Below are 20523 nucleotides of genomic sequence, written 5' to 3'. Positions count from 1 at the left end.
TTTTAAATTAAATTTTAGAAGGTTGACTGACTCCTAAAACTCATGCACACATGCTTATGTATATTGCAAGTTATGAGAGAGAGAGAGAGAGGCAAGAGGAGAAGGGAGAGGAGGAAGAGGAGGAAAAGATGGAGAGGAAGAAAACCAATATGCCAACAACAATGTGGGAAACCAAGAAGATATATGGGATTCTAACCCAAGACCCTACATCTTTTATCCTCATTCATTATCAACCTCTGTTTATTAAGGGTTAACTGTGCCATGTACTAAATACTGAAGATGTATACGATTCAGTTCTTTGTTATGTACATATCTACCAGGTAACTAGGTGGTTTCTTGTGAAATAAAATCAGCATCTCTAGAGAACGGAATGTACAACATCCAAGGAAACAATACTGAGCAATGAGAAAATGAGATTCAGGTGGAATCAGAGTCTCTGGCTTTGAGTGCTGGTTTCAACATTTAAAACGTGTATGACCCTGGGAAATGTACCTAAACTCTCCAAGCCATAGTTTTGTCGCCATAAAATGGGGCTAATCCTAGTACAACTGTTATAGGGTCCTTGTGAGGATAAAATGACTTAATGTGTATCAGGCCCTTAGCATAAAGTCAGAAAAACTCAACAAATGTTAGCATTTGTTAGCAGGAATGACACAGGAATAGGAAGAAGCCTCTGAATAAGGAGACTTACAGAGCTGATACTCTCACTGTGGCCTTGCTACTACTTAGCTGCACAGCCTTTATAAATGTCATTAGCCCATGGTTTCCTCATCTGAGAAATTAGAAAGACACAGTCCACAAAACCTCCCTCACTTCTGATGCTAATTACAAGTTCAGGAGTCCCCAAGACCAGCCTTAGAGTCAGTAATTTGCTAGAAGAACTCACAGAACTCACTGAAAGCTGTTATACTCAACAGTTACACTTCATTACAGCTAAAGAGACAGAGTAAAATCAGCCAAGGGAAGTGATGCATGGGGCAGAGTCTAGGAAAGTTCCAGATTTCCAATTGTCTTCTCCCAGTGGAATCACAGCCAACACTGCTCTCTCAGAAACAATGTGTGACATGCATGCGGTAATGCCAAGCAGGGAAACTCACCAAAGCCTTCATATGCAGAATCTTTGTTGGGGCTCCATGGTCAAGTGCCCCCATTGCTGGCCTGTCTACAGCCTCTCCAGAGACCAAGCTGATACCACATGACTCAAAGATTCCCCATAAGTCACACTGTTAGACTGTCTGACATGGCCCAAAGTCCCCAAGTAAACAGACACTCTTATCAGGCAGGACATTCAGAGGGCTTTTAGAGATCACCCCCAGCGGTAGGTAGGGAAAGGCCAGACCTCTCTTTGGATGAGGTTAAATTCTTTATACTATCAAAAGCTGGACTTCCAGTTCTAACACTCTAGACCAGCAACCTTCAAATTTTTGTTGACTGGAACCTACAAAAAGAAATGAATTCTACGTGTTGATTTCAACATATACATGTTTCATAAGACAAATACCCTTTTACTATACGGAATGTATGCTGATGTTCTAGTTTATTTGAATTTATTTTATTAACAATATTGGTAACTTTCCACTACATTGACCACTAATGGGGCTTAACATGCAGTTTGAAAGACAGTGATTCAGAGCAGGGCCCTGTGGGCCAAATACAGCCTGCTGCTTATTTTTATAAAAATGGTTTGATTGGAACAGAGCCACACCTGTTCGTTTCTGTATTATCTGTATTGTCTGTAGCTGCTTTCACATTGGAGTAGTTGCCACAGAGATAGTACTGCATGCAAAGGCTAAAATATTTACCACCTGGCCCTTTACAGAAAAAGTTTGACGACCCCTGATCTAGTGTAGTATTATGATTTGTGACCTCAGGAGAGTACATTTATGATATTGCCTTATATCCATTCCAATATACGACAAATTCATAAACTTACCCATTTTTTAGTTTGTACAAATGCATGATAATAACACAAATATTAGATTGCGGGGGATAGTTTAAGCTCGTGATTTCTGTGTTCTCAAATGTGTGATTGTGCTACTCGTTATTCAAAAAGCATTTGCAAACTCCTTCCCTTCTAGATAACCTGCACCCTTTTAACTATAGCAAAGTATGAGAAGTTATGTGAGAAACATTTGGCACAGTAAAAGACATCAGAAGCCAGAGAAATACTGATCAGTATTAAGGAGAAGGAGTTCAGCCTTCATAAGAGAAATGTACCAAGAAAAAAAATTCCAACACATACACCCAAAGAAATGTCAGTAGGGGTCCCTCTAAAGTCCACATTCAGACGAAATGTTCAGAAGAATTAAAACACGAGCAAATTTGGGAGGACAGGAGTAAATTAAAGAGCCAACCCCAATTCACTCTGGACGTCTGTCTCATCTCAGCCCTCTAAGACTGAGTATTAGGAAGAGACTAGAAAGAAACTCAGGCTTCCCCAGAGGGTAAGCTAGGAGTGGCACAATATTATCAGTTTCTGAAATATTAGCGGGATTGGCTTTTAACCTCACCAGACTGACTGACCGGTGTTGGGAACAGAAATAAAAGCTTGTGACTTCACGGGGTTTGACCCTATTGAACATGAGCCCCTCTGCTTGAAGAGGTGATCAAGTTGCAGGGGTCCTTTCTACTCTCTAACATAAGATGCGAAAAGGACATAATCGGAAGCCATAATCTTCTGCTTTCCAGAAATTGGTGTGTCTGTAAATGGATTTAGTAAAATTAATTTTCAAGAGGCTGCTCATTTTCTCCTTAGTGCAATTCAGCTTTGCCACACTAGCTGTGAAGGTTTGTCAAGTTACTGAAACTCTCAAATTCATTTTGATACAGATTTCTAATCTTCCCCTTCCCACCTTTTTAAATTACTGCCTGAGTCTGTGCCCTAAACATGCCCATGTTTTGCTTTCAGCACCAAAACCTTCTAGTTTATTCTATTGGAGCTGCTTTTCCCCTGTATCCCTAGGTTGTTCCTGTTGGCTTCCACGGTCCAAAATTGAGACCAAGATCCTCACCCAATGATGCAGGTAGATGATAAAATATCCCCAACTTTCCGCCCTTCTTTGTATCTGTGCCCTTTACCACGTGACTTTGAAGCTCCCTCATTCAAGAGGGGGCATCTATTGTCCTTCCCTTTGAATCTGAGTTTGTCTTGTGTCTTGCTTTGCACAACTGAATGCAGTGGAAGTGATGGTGTGCTTGTTCTTTCCCTAAGCCTTAAGACACTGTTTTTGCTTCCACTCTCTTAGAATCCTGCTGTACTATGACAACAAGCCCAGGCAAGCCTATTAAAGGATGAAAGTCACCAACTTTGCCACAGCCAACCCCTAGCCAAAACCCACTGACTAGTCAGCCTGGAGCTGATCCATCAACTGACTACAGATGAATCAGTGACAGCCACCAAGATCAGCAGAGCCAGGCCCAGATAGACTGACTGGTGAACTCAGAAACAATAATAAATGCATTGTTTTAACTCACTGGATTTGGGGTAGTTTGTTGCCCACAATAACTGAAAAGCATTTTTAAAGACTTTTTATCAATGACAGTGTACCCAATTAACTATAAGTTCCTTCTGTTCTTGCAGTATAAATTTGATAAATGCCTTCTTAGTCGGCCAAGCTGAACTCAGTAAGTGGAATTTCTCTCTCTTAGTTTAATACCACAAATTCTTTTCCTTCACTTACGCTACTGTGTCTCTTTCCATGAAATGTTCCCAGAAGAAAAGGTAGAAAACGTCCTAGGTTTACCCTCATCATTCACTTATTACCCCTCCTTTTCTCGGACACTTAATCCACTTACACTTTGCACATAAAATTGGCTTCATTAATTGAACTTGATAACTGCCACCACCATTTGTCTCGACTGCCGATTCCTAGAATGCAGGCAAAATATTGGCAGAACTTGTCCGTAGAGTATCATGTTTACAGGCCCTTAATCCGTTTGTCAAATCAAATGAAAATGAATGGTTTTTAAATGTTTGAATTACACCCTCCTCCAAATGGAAAAGTCCAAATATTAATAAATATTAATTTATTCTACCTTATATCTGTTTTTATATTAAAATAATATATGTAAATAAGAATCAGTTGAAAACCCAATCTTTCAACAATTACTTAAAACAATAAAAGAAAAGGCAAATCTGGACATGGGCAATTAAAGAGCAAGTGCATCCTTGCTGTATGTTCCTCATTAACAAATGACGTTAGTTATAAAAAGGAAACATTTAGCAACAATGGTCTTTGAACTGTTCTTAAGTAATCAGTGAACTATATCAGTATTTATCAGAATTTTTAGATGATGTTTTCAAAATATTTAATATCGCTTTAAATGTTTCTCTCCTTTCTTCCTTGTCTCCCTTAGATTGAGACACATCCAGGCTTTAATACTATCCCAAAACACCCAATAAGGCAAGACCAACTCCTTCCCCTTCCTTCTCTGTACTGTGCCCATCAGAGCTGTGAAAGTCGGAGTAACTACGCCAAGTTTGTAGGATGGATAATTCTTTATATATTTATATTTAATCTAATTATTTCCAAATGGGATTTGAGGGTGTTTGTTGATAAATACTGATCATCGTCAATACATGAGGACTTCTTATGAATTTAAGGAGCTCTACTCACAACCTAGACAATCAAACCCATTAATTCCCAAAACAGCTCTGTGACGTAGGTCATTTACTTCGCCTGTCTCAGGCTGGCTGTAAGAAAAGGTTATGACACAAGCTAAAACCTATGGCTACCTTTACTAAAGAAAACTCAGTTTACAGAGACTGAATTTGATGACTTCTTTGAAAAGATTCTTTGGTACCTGTAAGCAGTTCTCTAGGGCTATCACTAATAATTTTGGTGTTTGCAAGAAAGTCTTTATAGAGTCTGATTTATCTCTTCTTGGCATTTTACCATAATTCAGGCAGCTTCTATCAGATAAATTCTGGTACTAAACTGAGACATTATAGTATTCAGCAAATGAGCAAAGCTATTTGATTGTATAATTAGAATTCATCATTGTTACAATAATTCAGAGTTGTGATATGATTTTAACAAAGCAAAATTCACCCATTTGATAAGTTAAAATTGTTATGCTAGGCTGTGATTACAAAAAAAATCAACCAATCAACCAACAAATGAAAACAATTAAAATAAGTGACTATAAAACTCTATGTCATACACAGGGCAAAAATTTCAGAGGCTATAGTAGCTGGCTACACATATGCCAAAAGCCACCTCAGAAGATTCTTGAGCTAATAGTTCTTTTCACTCTGAATATGTTTTGGCTTCTAAAAGAGAGTACGATTGCATAATGTTTAAGGCGCAGTCTCTGTTTTGCTAGTTACACTAGCTATATGATTTTGAGTGAATTATTTACCCAATACATAAGGTACTTGTGAGAATTAAAACACATGATCTATGTAAAAAGCTTACTCCAGTGTCAGACAAATATGAAGCACTTCATATGTATAAACTATCATTATCAGCATCATCATCATTTATCACCATCATCATAATCATAATGCAGGGGACAAGGGTTCGAGCCCTGGTCCGGGAAGATCCCACATGCCGCGGAGCAACTACGCCCGTGCACCACAACTACTGAGCCTGCGCTCTAGGGCCTGCGAGCCACAACTACTGAGCCTGCGTGCCACAACTACTGGAGCCCGCATGTCTAGAGCCCGTGCCCTGAAACAAGAGAAGCCACTGCAGTGAGAAGCCAGCGTACTGCAATGAAGAGCAATCCCAGCTCACTGCAACTAGAGAAAGCCCACACGCAGCAACGAAGATCCAACACAGCCAAAAATCAATCAATCAATCAATCAATAAATTAATAATAATAATCATTTAAATGTAATCATCATCATGCCATCATCAGCATCACCACTGAAAAATACAAAACATACTTTCCTGTTTATCCTTATAAATCATAACATACTCTGTAATTTCCACCTCTATCTGAGTAAGTATAATTTCTGTAAATTCCATGATCTTAAGGGTTTTATCTAATTCACTACTATGTCCTTTAGGCCTAAACCAGTGCCCAGTACATAGAGGGAGCTCCAAATATTTTTGTTGTTGAATAAATAAATGCATACATACATTTACATATATGTTAATATGGATTATTTTTCATGACTGTAGAATTTTACAAGGATCTATTTCCTTCATTTTAAGTGTAACTTTTGCACAATAACTTTGGGGCCAATTTCTGAAATTTATAATCCACCTATTTTAATCCCTCCCTGTCCATTTTTATGTTCAATGAAATTATGCACTCTTTAATATTAGATTTTTTTTTTTTTTTTTAAAGAAAAAGAGGTCATCATTTAATGTGTGTCTGAGCCAAAAGGAAAAGGAAGCATCAGTGAGGCTCTCCATTCTCCCAGTGTCAGTGAATGGTTTTTAATGGTCTGTGGATTCCTTCCTTCAGATTGAGTGTAGCTTGACTGGAAAAGGTGCTGCTGATGTCCTGGTCTTCCCTGGTTAGGACAGCTCAATGCACAGAGTACGGTATGAGGTTTCACCCTAACAGGAGAGGGGCCCCAGCACTTTCCTTCTGTGATCCTCCCACTCCTTCTATTAAATCAAAGATATCTTCTCACTGGTCCCTGCTCTCCTAGACTGTGCTAATAGAAATAGGGGCTCATTTCTCACTGATCATCATCCTTCTAAGACTCAATTAGAAGAGATAAGGGTAGAGTATAACTATTACTGACTCAATATATTTGTCTTACTTGGTGGGATAAGCTTAACAGATCAAACTGTATGATGATTAGTCATATCCTGTAAACTATACAAACTTATTACTGATTCGTATGATATTAATACCCAAATATACTTACTTTCAAAAGGCTATACATAGAAATATGAATTTTGTTCTATTTTTAAATTACTTTTATTTTTAAACTAGATAATATATTTGCAAGATCCCAAAATCAAAACTTTATGCAAAAATATACAATGAGAAATCTCCATCTCATCCTTTCCCACCTGACTATACCCAACATTGGCCCTAATAGGTAGCACTTTTTATTAGTTCCCTGTACAAACGTCCAAAGTTTATTTAAACAAATAAAAGCAGATGTAAATAGGTATAATATAATGTGCTCAACATGACTAATCATCAGGCAAATGCAAATCAAAACCACATTGATATATCACCTCACACCTGTTAGAATGGCTATTATCAAAAAGACTAGCAACAACAGTGTTGGTGAGGATGTGGAGAAAAAGGGACCCATGTGCACTGTTGGTGGGAATGTAAATTGGTGCAAATAGTACAGAGCTTCCTCAAAAATTTAAAATAGAATTGCTATATGATCCAGCAATTCCACTTCTGGGTATTTATCCAAAGAAAATGAAAACATAAGCTTCTAAAAATATATGCATTCCTGTGTTCATTGCATCATTATTTACAATAGGCAAGATATGGAAACAATCTAAGTGTCCATTGATGGATGAATGGATGAAGAAATTGTGTTATAGATATACAATGAAATTATTATTCAGCCATAACAAAGGAAAGAAATCTTACCATGTAACAACATGGATGGACCTTTAGGGTATTATGTTTAGTGATATAAGTCAGACAGACAAAGATAAATACCATATGATCTCACTTATATGTGGAATCTAAAAAAAAAAAAAAGGAAAAGAAAAGAAAAGCAAACTCATTGATACAGGAGACTGAGTGGTGGTTGCTAGAGGTGGGGTGTTGAGAGAGTGAAATAGGTGAAGATGGTCAACAGGTACATGAAAATCTGACTGCAAAAATCACAGGAAATCAAGGAAGTGCAAATTTAGACAATAATGAGATACCAATTTGCAACCAATATACAAAATAAATGGTCTTGAAATACCAAGTATGGGTAAGCTTCGTATTGTTAATTCTGCCTAGAAATAGAAAAACCAATTTTGCTAATATAATATGAGTTCATAGAATCTAAGTCTCAAAGCACAAAGCACAATAACTATTTAATCAGATACTGAATGATTACAGAACTAGATATGTGGGAAGAAATTAAACCCATGATTTAAATTCTACTTAACAAATTCCCACTTACTGAAAGTTACTTTTACAATATATCCAAATACACAGTTACCATATTTTTTCATTTTCTTCCTAATGTAAGCTAATACATTTTTAGCAGCTGAACACTCTAAAATCAAGAGGATTTTATTACAATTCTATAGGTTTGCTGAGTTACTATGATGAAACAGTGAGAAAAAAAACATAATTAGATTTAGTAGAAACATCTATGAGATTGGATATTTATTAAGGAAAAAAACTGAAGTGGGCTGACTAATTTGTCATACGGTTGAAAGTACATGAAAAGCAAACGCTAGGACTTGGAGGCATACATGACTGAATAGGTGAATGTGACTCATAGAAATTCAGGATCAGCCTTGTAATCCACAACTCTCAAGAAGTTAGGGGATACAGGTGCTGACTTGGCCCTCCCTGAAGGAAGCAAATGATTTGATCTACCTTCCCAGTAACCAGAATAGATGTTTGCTTCCCTATACAACAGAAGAAAACCTTATGACTTGAAAGAAATGAAACAGCTCATTGAAGTAAAACTTTTCAAGCACCAAGGTACTAATCCCATGCCACCTTAAACGTTAAATAACTAATAGTAGCAATACATCCCAAATACTAATTGTTCTATGGTTGTTGGAAAAAATATATCTTTACTTTTTTAAACTCCACCGTGGAGCTGATCATGCTTTGGGATAAAATTATCCCTGGGCTCCCAGTAATCCCAATTGACGTCAACACTTGGAAAAAAGGCAGGAAACTGAAGGAAATAGTTCCAGCTCTTGGTCTGCTATAACCTGCTCTTTCAAAGGCCTGGGGTATCCTGTTCCTTCTCTGAGAGGGGAAGGAAGGTAGTTTCGGAATGAGGATGCTGATATACTTTAGGAAGCTTCTAGAGGTCACTGGCACCTCTCTGGTTTAATAAGGTACACCTATGCATATAAGCAGGAGAAAAGACCTCCTTGAGGAGAAACCTGGGCTTCTATGCCACACTGAAAATTGCAGGGCAAGTTAGTAACTAAACCCATTTGAGCTGGAGCTAACCTGTCAGGGTTTTGCTTGTCTTTCCTTTCACTTTAACCTGGAGCAATTTGCATCCAAAAAACAGAGGGAGAGGGGAAAAATGTGCAAAGAAAGGAAGAAAGGTCCTTTTCTTTGAGGTCGTGCTGCTGGTGCCTTCATGAAAGACTTGAGCAGGCCATATACTTTGTTGTTGCTTTTTTTGTTTGTTTTTTTCCAGCAACAGAGACGTCAATGGTTTAAAGGATGGGGGAGCTTACGTGTCTGAAGCAAGGTCCTGGAGTGACACCTCACTGTATAGTACGGACTGCAGGCGGGACAGGACAGCAGTCTTCACTCCGGGGGAAGGGTGGATGGGGAGGGGCGGGTGGAGGGTGTGTTGGGAGAGGTTACCAGTTATAGCGGAACTGACGTCAGGCCGGCTCATTAGTTACCAGGGAAACCAGTAGAGGGGCACGCCCCTCACCAGCCCTTTGCTAAGAACAATCACCAGCTGGGGCCTGGGGCAAGGACATAGGAAGGTCAGTCAGTCCCCTGCATAGGGTGTAGGTGAAGCAGGCCCTGGTCGGGCAGCGGATGTACAGAGAGCAAGAGAACAGCCATCTTGAGTGGCCTGACCCTACATTCCACCCCTACATACCCTGCAGAACTCTTACAATCTTGGTCCACAGCTTTTCCGAGATATCTTTGGGGCCAGGCCATATACTTTGGTGTGCTGCATCCTCAGGCTAAAACCTCTGTAGCTAGGATCCCATGGTGAAAAGTTAAGCTGTGAATCGGGAGAAAGTATTCACAACACCTGTCACCAGCAAAGGATGAGTGGCCAGAATACCTGAAGAATTCCAACGAAGCAATGAGAAACAAGGCAAGCTAAGTTTAGAAAGTGGCAAAAGGTTAATTTGTCCCTTTGGAGAAAGAAAGGAGGCGAGCTTGGCCCGGGCCTGCTGGAAGAGGCTGATAGGCATAGGCGCAGAGCTAAGCATCTGTGCCAATGCCCAATGCCACAGAACTGGAGGGTCGCCACGCCAAGACCTGGCGATCACGTTGGAGATGCGGCTCCCTGCGGGAGGACAGACCAGGGCTGGCCCCCAGGGGCTCCTCCTGATCCCCAGCCCCCTCCCTTTTCTCCAGGCCACTACCGTAGAAACACTCTGAACAAAATCTGTATGACGATAAACCGGGAAGTGCTAGCGTAGACGTGGCTTGGCCTGGTTCCTGACTCAAATAATCTGACTCCATCACCTTTAGGAATTCTACTCACTCAGTTCCCTAATAGTTAATGTTAGATGAAAACATTCCAGGAGTCAGAACTCAGTGCTGTAAACCTCCTGAGATTTGAAGCAGAGAGAGCTGGATCTGAGACCTGATTTATCAAACCACCTAATCTTTAGACACAGGTCCCAAACACCCAAAAGGTTATGGGGAGAAGTATAAAAGGTAATGCAAAAAAAAAAGCTTTCTTCAATCACCAACACTCATTTTCCAGAGATAAAACTTTATTTGAGGCATCAAGCAATATACTGAAAGACGTGAGTCATGCACAAGTGATGTCCTTATTCCCATAATCGTACATTTGATACTCTCTGTCCTCTTAAAAGGGGTGTGTAGTGCGCAAGATGAGAAGCACATAGCTTTCAGACAAAACCATATCTCTGTGAGCACTTAAGAAAGTCTCCTTTAAATTTTGTTGTTCCTTCTTTAAAAGGCACGTCGGTTTTATTTCAGAAAACTACAACAAACTACTTCTTCCACTGAGGAGGAAGTATCTCCCCAGAGTTATTTATGAAATAATGCAGCTGCCTTTTTCTTTAAAGGGATTCTTGTCTTCTGGAATTCCTTTCACCAGAGGATCTTCTCCAGAACGTTCTTCAATATAGTTCTTTATTTCTTCAGAACATTTAGACACCTTAAGGAGAAAAAGAAAGGAAAGAAAGAATGAATCAGGTCAGGATTGTTCAAACTTTGTCACCACCCTTTAGTGAAATTAATATAATTGGATACAACCAGAAGTTTTTAAATGAAAGAGAATAGAATAAAAATATTAGAGTGCAGCACAGAGGCTATATAATATATATGAATGATACAGTCTATGTAAAATATATTTCTTACTATGGTCAGGGTCAAAAAAGTTTGAAAGTCGCTGTATTAAAAAAATTACCTCCAAATGGACTTGAGGACACGGGGAGGGGGAAGTGTAAGCTGGGACGAAGTGAGAGAGTGTCATGGACATATATCCACTACCAAATGTAAAATAGATAGCTAGTGGGAAGCAGCCTCATAGCACAGGGAGATCAGCTCGGTGCTTTGTGACCACCTAGAGGGGTGGGATAGGGAGAGTGGGAGGGAGACACAAAAGGGAGGGGATATGGGGATATATGTATATGTATAGCTGATTCACTTTGTTATAAAGCAGAAACTAACACAGCACTGTAAAGCAATTATACTCCAATAAAGCTGCTAAAAAAAAAAAAATTACCTCCAGCATTTTCTATCCACTATGCCTCATATGATTTCCTTCCTCTGCTAAAATACAATTATGATGTGTCCACCATATTTTAGGAACTGAAACATACTTCACTTTCAATTTTCCATGCTAATGAACAGATGCAATAGTAGATACTCCCCAAATGTTTTGGGGTGTGTCCTGCAAAAAGTCTCACTTCCTGGGTATGTGCCAGGTTCTGCAATTTCGTAAAATGATAGAAGCATTGGAGAAAGTCTGACTCCGGAGAGGCTAATGTTGTCCAAAAGTCCCCCCCCCCCATCCCCACCCCATGTTTCTGCTCAGAATTGATCATAAGAAAAGGCTTAGTTGGCTTATCTGAGGCTTGTGTTTATGTAAGTAGTTTAAACTTTTTCTGAATGGAGGAAGGATTGAATAGTTTCTTCAAAAACTCCATTCAAAAGAGACAGTTTGTAAGAGTGATTTTAGAAAAAGGGAGGGGAATAAACAAGAAAGAAAAAAAAAAGGATTACTGTCTTAATGAAGGCCTGCATTACTAGTAAGAAATTAGAAGTAAAAATTATAGAAGTTCCAGAAAATTCCAGTGGAGTCCTCTTAAAACTAGGCAAATGTTCCCATTGATTTTGTAGTCTAGATTAGTAATCTTCAAACTGTTTTAATGTTGATCACTAAAAAATGTTTGCATATGTATCCCAAAATGTACATAATTATTTACTTATAACTAAGTGCAGTTACTACTGTGTTAATACATCATGTATAATCATAAAATATAAACTAGAAATTATTAAAAGATGAGATTCTAAACTAGCCAAAAATATATCATTTTGCAATATACACACATATCAAATCACTATGTTATACGCCTAAAATTAACATAATGTTTCATGTCTATTATACCGCAATTAAAATTTTTAAAAAATCAAAAATTTAGTGTTTTACTCCCACACCTCAAAGATTCTTGGCACGTCAGTGTGGAGGCCTAGGTGATACAGTTAAAATGTGGCAAAATAAAATCTTTACAAATCTTTACAAGTACCATCCTCTCAGGTAACATTTGCTGTCAATCATTGCTGAAGTTCATTGTGCAGGCATTTTAAGTGAATTCTCAGAGGTGATGATGTAAGCGTCCATAAGCTGGGCTCTGTGGCCACAGAGAAATTTGTGGATAAGACTCATGTTTCCCCAAATTGTATCTGTTCTTAGAGAGGCTTCTTCATTCGGTTTCCAAAAAGATGTGTAACCCCCAGAAGTGAATAATGACTTCTCTGATGCATTTCCTTCCACGGTCAAGAGGATATGTTTGAACAACAACTAGCTAGAGCCAGAATTCAGCCTGTGAATTTTGTATCCTTGGCCTGAGCAGAGTACACAGCTCAGAAGTGAACAATTTATTGACAGAATAGCGGACTGGGTATCAAGAAGACATGTGTTTTGGTGTTTTAATAACTGCTCTATCATTATCTCTGGGGTCTTAAATAAAAGGCTGGTTAGCCTCCTCGAGATTCAGGTTTTTTAATCCTTAAAAGTGAGTGGGTTGAATGATCTCTAAGAGCCATGTTTTTCTAGCACTAACACTCTATAATTCAAAGTTCATAATGAAATGCTGGAATCTTATTATTAGGACGTAGATGGCTCTCCCTCTACCCTCTAAGGTTATCCCTGAAGTTTTCTCTCCCTCTGGCACAGACTTGGGGTTTCTGGAACTGGAAAGCCAATCCAGCAGGGTGTGTCCTGAGGAGTGGAGGGAGCTGGCAGGGAGGAACTGCTAATGAATGATACCTTTAACTTCCACACGGTCAGCTGCATCCAGGCCCCTGCCCAATTTCTAATTTGAAGCTTGATAACTGGAAGACACTTGTCTCTTTTTTTCCCTGTAAGTTCTGCACAGTGATACCAAATATCAAGATATTTCAACTTGGCACAGACAATGCTTTACTTCAATATATGCAACTCTGTTTAATTTGTAACCTCTGAGGTTCAATGCGTGAAAAAAATCTAAGTGATCAACAGATACCAAACTGTGGGCTTTGCCATCCACAGAATGGATGCCTTAAAGTTTCAAGAAACAATCCTATTCACTGGGTCCTGTAACTTTGGTTTTTCCTTTAAACACAGCAGTATTTTTAAAGCTACAGAAACTTTCAACATGTACAAAAAGGACTTTGAACTTCAAAATCCTGGAAGACTAGGGATTTGGAAGTTACAGATTAAATTTGAGAAAAGAAATGTATAAAGAGTAAAACACAAAAAAGCCTGCCCCTTCCAAACATCACTCAAAATGTGCCTTCTGAGTAACAAGACTCTTGTTATGAACAGATTTACCATAACTAGAGCAGGAAGGTAAGTGAACGTATTAACCATACCTACTTCCTTTCCATTTTTTCCTTAACTTTTTCTAGTATTAGACCATAGAGAAATAAAATCAGTTTAAATTTTTCTTGCTGGGGAGAAAGGACTACGTTTCTTGCTGGGGAGAAAGGACTATTTTTCCCTTAAAAAATTATCTATCCAAAAACCTCTTCCTGGACTACAGGTTGCCTGATTGAGGAAAAAGGGAAGAAACGAAGGCCTGTATTCCCAGTAAAAACTTAAAGTAAAAATTACAAAGTCTCCAACAAATTTCAGTGGAGACTTCTGAACACTGGGACATATGTTCTAACAGAATTTGTAATTCACTTCAGTGGTCTCTAAAATTTCTAATCATGATCACGAAAAAGAATTTTTGTATGCAGTATAATTATTTGTTTATAAATAAATACAGATACTACTCTATAGGTACTAGTTCATTGCACATACTTACAAAACATAAAGTGGAAATTATAAAGGGATGAGATTTACAAATAAATAAAGATAGATACTGTAATGTTTTGCTCCCAAGCCCCAGTGGACTGTTCATCACACACTTCCTAGAGAGCCCTGATGAAACTCAAAACTAGGTAATTCAAGACTTACATTGTGATTTTTTTTAAAAACCTTTTAAATACCGTTCTTTCCCATTATGAAAAAGATCAAGGAACTAAGTAGCCATCTGCCTTTTCCCTACAGCTTGAGTAGTTTTTAAAACCAACTAACAGCAGGCAGAATTTCTTGTCTGTTCCCCTCATTCTCAAACATTTGGCTTTAAATTACTCATGAGATCCTTGCTCTCTCCTTTACCTCCTGTGATTTCCCCACATCAGCTGGCAGTTCCCAAGCACCACCAAAGCCCTTCTTCAAAAGAAGCTGCAGAAAAAAGGAAAAAAAAAAAACCCGAAACAAAACCCCAAACCGTCCCCCCCTGCCCCCCGCCAAGAGCCAAAAACTGTTTTACTGCAACACACTAGGAAAAGCTGACTTTAGTTCATTTCAGAGAAGGAAATATTCTGGGACATCCAACTTACCTGTTGTCTCTGCAACTTGACTTCTTTGCGAAGTTGCTCAACTTCCATCTTCAGCTTTTCCTTTTCTGGCAAATCTTCGATGTGAAGGGCCGGCATTTTCGCCCCAGACTGGGCGCAGGGACAGCTGGGGAAGTGGAGCGGCTGGAAGTGCCGCAAACCAGGGCGCGTCCCGAACTAACTACGTTGCCTGCGCACCCGGCCAGCGCAGGAGGTGACAGCCTCCCCCAGGGCCCAGACGACGTCCCCTAACGCCAGTCCTGCCTAGCGTCCCAGGATCTTAAAACCCCTGCTCTTTTTCAGGTCTCCACTTCCCGAGGAGGCCTGCCCCCGGGAGCCCGAGGAGGGTTGAGTTTGCGAGGGGGCCCAAGGACGCAGAGAGGCTGCGCGCTGCGCTGCGCGGTCTCCCGCGGGGATGCTGGCCGGGCCCGCCCCGGCTCCCGACCCTGCCACGCCCGCGGGGCACCGGCCTGGGCTGGGGCCAAAGGGTTGGAGTTGAGCGAGCCCACCTTCCTGGAGAAACAACAAAAGTTTTACTTTTTGTTCCATTGCTTCCCGCCCACCAAGTCACATCCGGGTTTTGTTTGTGAAGCAAGAAAAGAAGGACACTACCCGGCAGGAAATAACGGCCCTTCACCTCTCCAAGAGTTTCAAAACTATACAGCATGTAACTTTCCTCCAGCTACATACATGTTTACTGTGGGAAATGTGGACGCTTAAGAAAAGGCCCAAGAGAAAAATGAAACTGAGCTGCAATCTCAGAAACGCCCATCACATCTGTTGATGTATACACACCCAGTCTGTTAAATGCCCGAAACGGATTAACAAATTTTGGAACAAAAAGGGCATCGGGGTGTGAATATTGTTTATAACTCGCACGGCCATTTTCTGACATTAATAAATTGGCATCCTCAACAGCAGAGTTTTATTCTTTCTTCAGGGGAATGTTTTGTAATGTTCAAAGTATAAGCGGATGATCCTAGAGAAGACAGACAGCAGAAACCTTGAAGTTCTTACCAGGAAGTATTTCTCCATTCCCCATCTGTCAAGGTTTGGGTGACACTTGACACCGAGGGTTTTGAATTCCTGGCTCAAGCATCTTCCTGGATGTTTGCAGTGGATCCGCTTAGTATTGGTTACTCCACTTTCTGGAAAGCACCATGCATCTAGCTGCTACTTTGTGAAGCCAGGAACAATGTCTGATGTGACAAACGTTTGCATGCAATACAAGGTTTCCCTTTGACTATCTAAAACCTTGTTAATGATGCTCAAAAGACTAGAAGAAAAATAAAGCATGTAGGAAGAAAAAATAAAGTATCCCAAGCAGTCAGATACATATTCCTTTCTCCCCAGAGATTACCTCCTGCCTATAGAGTAAAATTCAAGTTGAGTAGAGGCAGTAACTGAATATTTCAGGGTACTCGGCCTTAGACACCATAGCCATTACCTGTTTTGTAAGCAGAGGTTTTTGTTTGTCCATAATTCCTCAACAGGCTCCACCCACTTATCCTCAATGAATATATTAGAATGAAAAGAACAATGAGCCCCTTGACCAGTACTCATGGATTGCGGTCCCTGCTCTGCCACTGGCCATCACTAGAAAAGTCACTTATTTCTTCCTGGATTTTGGTTTTCTAGTTTGTGAAATATGTCATGGGGTAGGGGAGGGGTGAATTAGCTAAGGTGAATTTCATTTCTAATTGTATTTATGTATCTACATCTGACACATCACTTTCACAAAGAAAAATATTTAGGAGCTTCATTTTCTGTATTTGAAATACCACACATTCCAGGATCTCCCAGGCTCAAAAAACTTGGATCAGCTGCAGGAGTTTTCCCTGTTAGCAAGCAGTGAGCCAAGACAAAAAGCTCACATCTGTTTCCAGAACTGATTTTTTGTTTTTTAATTTCCCCATTGCTTAAATTTAAAAGGTTGGTTAAAACTAGCTTAAATAAGTCAGTGAAAGTAAGTTAATGTGGCCTGAATTAAATAAGTTCAGCACCCAAATTAAATAAGTTGGTTAAGTAAATTAATGTTCGTCTGTTCCAAGTCATAAGAATAGAGTTATTTTGGCCTTGAAATTTCTTCCCTGTGAAATCATCTAGTTGCATGCAGTGATATTTATAAATCCATAATGGTTCTTTAACTTCTTCCACAGTATTATGAGACTTAAATTAGAAATGAAATACATATTAGTATAATTAAAAAATTTATTCTTATCAAATAATTCACATGCTAATAATATCATATTAAGTAAATTGATTAAACTGAGTTGGGAAATGCTGACATCTCATGATCACACGTTTTGTTGTTGTTTGGTTTTAAACGGTAAAATGATGGGTACTTTTTTCTTTAAAAAACAAAAAAACAAAAAACAAGAGTATGTAGCTCCCTATTCCTAAGCACGGACTTCACCTCCTAGAGGGCAACCATGGTAAGCAATTTCTCGTGTATTCTCGAAGACATATTTCATCAGCAAAACATTTTGGATAAACAAATGTTAAAATCCATTATTAGTTGTATCCAATTATGTTAACTTTTTACTTATATTGTACATATTACCTCTAATAGAAGTTACTTTACAAAACAGTATGTGTAGAAACCATTCTGCAGTGAAGATGACAGATGTAATCAGAAATGAACCTTTATTAGCCCACTGTCTCTTGACAAATGTTTTAAAGAATCTGCTAAATTAAAAAAAAAAAAATTGGGGGGCTTCCCTGGTGGCGCAGTGGTTGGGAGTCTGCCTGCTAGTGCAGGGGACACGGGTTCGAGCCCTGGTCTGGGAGGATCCCACATGCCGCGGAGCAGCTGGGCCCGTGAGCCACAACTACTGAGCCTGCGCGTCTGGAGCCTGTGCTCCGCAACAGGAGGGGCCGCGATGGTGAGGGGCCCGCGCACCGCGGTGAAGAGTGGCCCCCACTTGCCGCAGCTGGGGAAAGCCCTCGCACAGAAACCAAGACCCAACATAGCAATCAAGCAATCAATCAATAAATAAATCTTAAAAAAAAAAAAATTTAACCATGTGGTTATTTTCACTTTTAAAGTATAAAAGAGCAAAGACTATGACATATTTACCTTGTCGTGTAAAGAAAGGGAAAACAGCTCTTTGACTATTTTTCTAATGTATTAAGTATGCTGTTAAAAATCCATGTAAAGAAAAGTCTATAAGCAAATGTTGAGGTTAATTTTATTGGAGTTGATTTAATATAACATGAGCTCAAAAAAAATCAGGGTTCTGGTTTTATTTTATCTTGTGATTTTTTCAAGACAGAGATCCTTTCTGCCTCTGTTCTGTAGTATAAATAAAACTAGGTTACCTCCCAAATTCTGCTCTTCTAAAATTTATGAAGTAAATGGTAACTGTTTAGGCCATGAAAATGATTGTTTCTTTATGGGAAATATTTAACCCACATTTGATGTACTCGGTTCATTTGATATTGGTTCAATTTATTATAAGATTCCTTTTCCAGATAAAAATAATAGGAAATCACAGGATGACCAGGTCTGATGTTCCAATTTTCATTAACAATTACTTACAATTCATGGTATCAAAATGATTTACCAATTCTGTCCATACAAGAGTTTAATTTCTACTGCATATAATTGGTCTTTTTCATTACTCAGTTTAACGTCTTCCTTGTGACAATACATTCTTTTAAGAATTTAGGAAGTTTGAAATTAGCCTTGTTTTGAAATTGGGCTAAAATCAAATCAATCCAAATTAAAATAACAGTGAGGGTTTTTGTTTTTTTTTTCTTGCTAAAGTTTAAACTCACTTATATGTGCAATGGTGGCCCTGGAATAATAACTTCTGAAAAAAACCCAGAGTCACTGACTGCCAGTTGTAGCTGTGTAGGCTGAGGGACATTCATGATTTTATTTCCTTCTTCCTGGACCATCTTTCTCTATACATCTTTCCTATAATTTTTATCTTATTCAAATTTCTGCTGACAATCTGTATTTTTAAGCAACAGGAATTTTACCCTATGGTTGATTTAATCATTTGTTAAGCCAATAAGAATTCTGAGTTATACAATATAAAAAATACCTACCTTGCCTGCTTTTAATTGAACACTTATTAAGTTAATTAAATTGTAGAGACAATTTATTAATTGATATGGCAGTTTCAAAGATGAACAGAGTTTCTGACTTGGGAAATTTATAGTATAGCATTGATATTAAGACAACCATATAAATTATAGTAAGAGAAAGCAAAGTAATGTTAAATGACTTAAGAGATATACGCTGGGAATGGAATGAGAGACTGAGATAGTTTTTAGTGAGCCTCAGAAGAGGGGTAGGATTTCAAAAGGCTGAAATGAGATGGAGTGGAGGGACATTTTAGGTGGAGAGATCAGTATGACTAAATCCAGGTGAGAAAATGAGGTGGCACGTCAGGGATTATTTAATAGTTAAGTCTGTTGACTACAGGAAGTCTAAAGGTTTTATAATAATAGAAGACATTTATTACTTTTTTTCTATATGTTTATCTCCTATCTAAATGATTTTATATAGTCACATAAGGATCCACCTTAATCCATTTTACAAAGTTCAAGTGTTGAAATTACTTATCTGAAGGTCTCAGCTATAAAGTGGATGAGTCAGGGTTTTAATGTAGCATCTTCTGGCTCCCGAATCTATTTCCAGTTGTTAGATGAAAGGTAGAGATGTTGTTAGGACTATACATGTTACTAAATGCCAAAGCCAAGACTTCATATTTTTTTAATCAGAAAAAAATATATATATTGAACACTTAATAAACATTAAATGGCACATGGAAAAAGCTCCTAGAGATAGATCACAATTAAACAAACAAACAAATAGATAAAATATATAGGATGCTAGAAGGTGGTGGGTACTATGGAGGAAAATTAGAGTGGGAAAGGGAGATAGGGAGTGCTGGGGGTGAGGTTGGAGAGGGTTTTCGTAATTTTACACAGGGGAGAAAACCTTCTCCTGAGGAAAAAAAGACGAGACTCCTGTAGTTTATCTTGTAATCCCTTAATACACAAAGCATGTTTTGTAATAGGGAAGACTCTTTTGTATTCTATTACAAGTTAATCACTAAAGGGATATTGCCTATAAGCTTAAATTATACATAATGGCCCATATTTGGGAACCCTGCCTCCTAGGTAATATGCATTTAGCTAAAATACCTTTGTTTAGCTCACAGGAAACATCCTGACCAGGCCCACCTGTGAACGATGGCAGGTAGGAAGAAATGAATACATCCCCTCCAGAGGCTGATGGGAACCAGGAAATGTTTGACTTTGACTCCCTCCCCTTTTAGTATAAAAGACGCCTGAATTCTAACTCAGGCAAGATGGTTCTTTGGGACACAAGCCCACCATCTTTTTTAGTTTGCTGGCTTTCCGAATAGAGTTGTTTATTCCTTTTGCCTGAAGAACTCATCTCTTGATTATTGGCCTGTCGTGCAGCAAGCAGTACGCGCTTAGACTCAGTTAACAGTTTGATATGTGTTGGAGTGTGTTGCTAGCGATTCATCCAGAGATCTAGAATCTGGCCCTGAGAAATTCGCCAGTTCATTTCTCTGATTCTCGATTTTCTCCATGCCAAGATGAAGGGGTTGGACAAGAGTCAACAGATCTTTGCTGAACATTTACTCTGGCCAG

At 38.9% G+C, this 20523-nt stretch overlaps 1 protein-coding gene across 1 annotated transcript; it reads right to left on the bottom strand.

Moving 5' to 3' along the window:
* Nucleotides 1-10520: 10520 nt before the first annotated feature.
* Nucleotides 10521-15446, bottom strand: GNG11 (G protein subunit gamma 11). The gene is made up of 2 exons (XM_059932791.1): nucleotides 14890-15446; nucleotides 10521-10951 (listed from the first exon to the last, which is right to left on the bottom strand). The coding sequence occupies exons 1-2, from the start codon at nucleotides 14983-14985 to the stop codon at nucleotides 10826-10828; spliced, it is 222 nt and encodes a 73-aa protein (XP_059788774.1). The 5' UTR covers nucleotides 14986-15446; the 3' UTR covers nucleotides 10521-10825.
* Nucleotides 15447-20523: the final 5077 nt, after the last annotated feature.

The sequence above is a fragment of the Balaenoptera ricei genome, chromosome 9, assembly GCF_028023285.1.
Source record: "Balaenoptera ricei isolate mBalRic1 chromosome 9, mBalRic1.hap2, whole genome shotgun sequence".
Classification (NCBI taxonomy): domain Eukaryota; kingdom Metazoa; phylum Chordata; class Mammalia; order Artiodactyla; family Balaenopteridae; genus Balaenoptera; species Balaenoptera ricei.
The sequence above is the reverse complement of the archived record's forward strand: the minus strand, read 5'-3'. Positions and strand labels throughout refer to the sequence as shown.

What these genes read in the sequence shown, in the direction of transcription:
- GNG11 (XM_059932791.1), bottom strand. Translation starts at nt 14,985, where the DNA reads ATGCCGGCCCTTCACATCGAAGATTTGCCAGAAAAGGAAAAGCTGAAG. An exon ending in TCAAGTTGCAGAGACAACAG is followed by an intron (nt 10,952 to 14,889) that starts GTAAGTTGGATG and finishes TTTCTCCTTAAG; the next exon opens with GTGTCTAAATGTTCTGAAGA.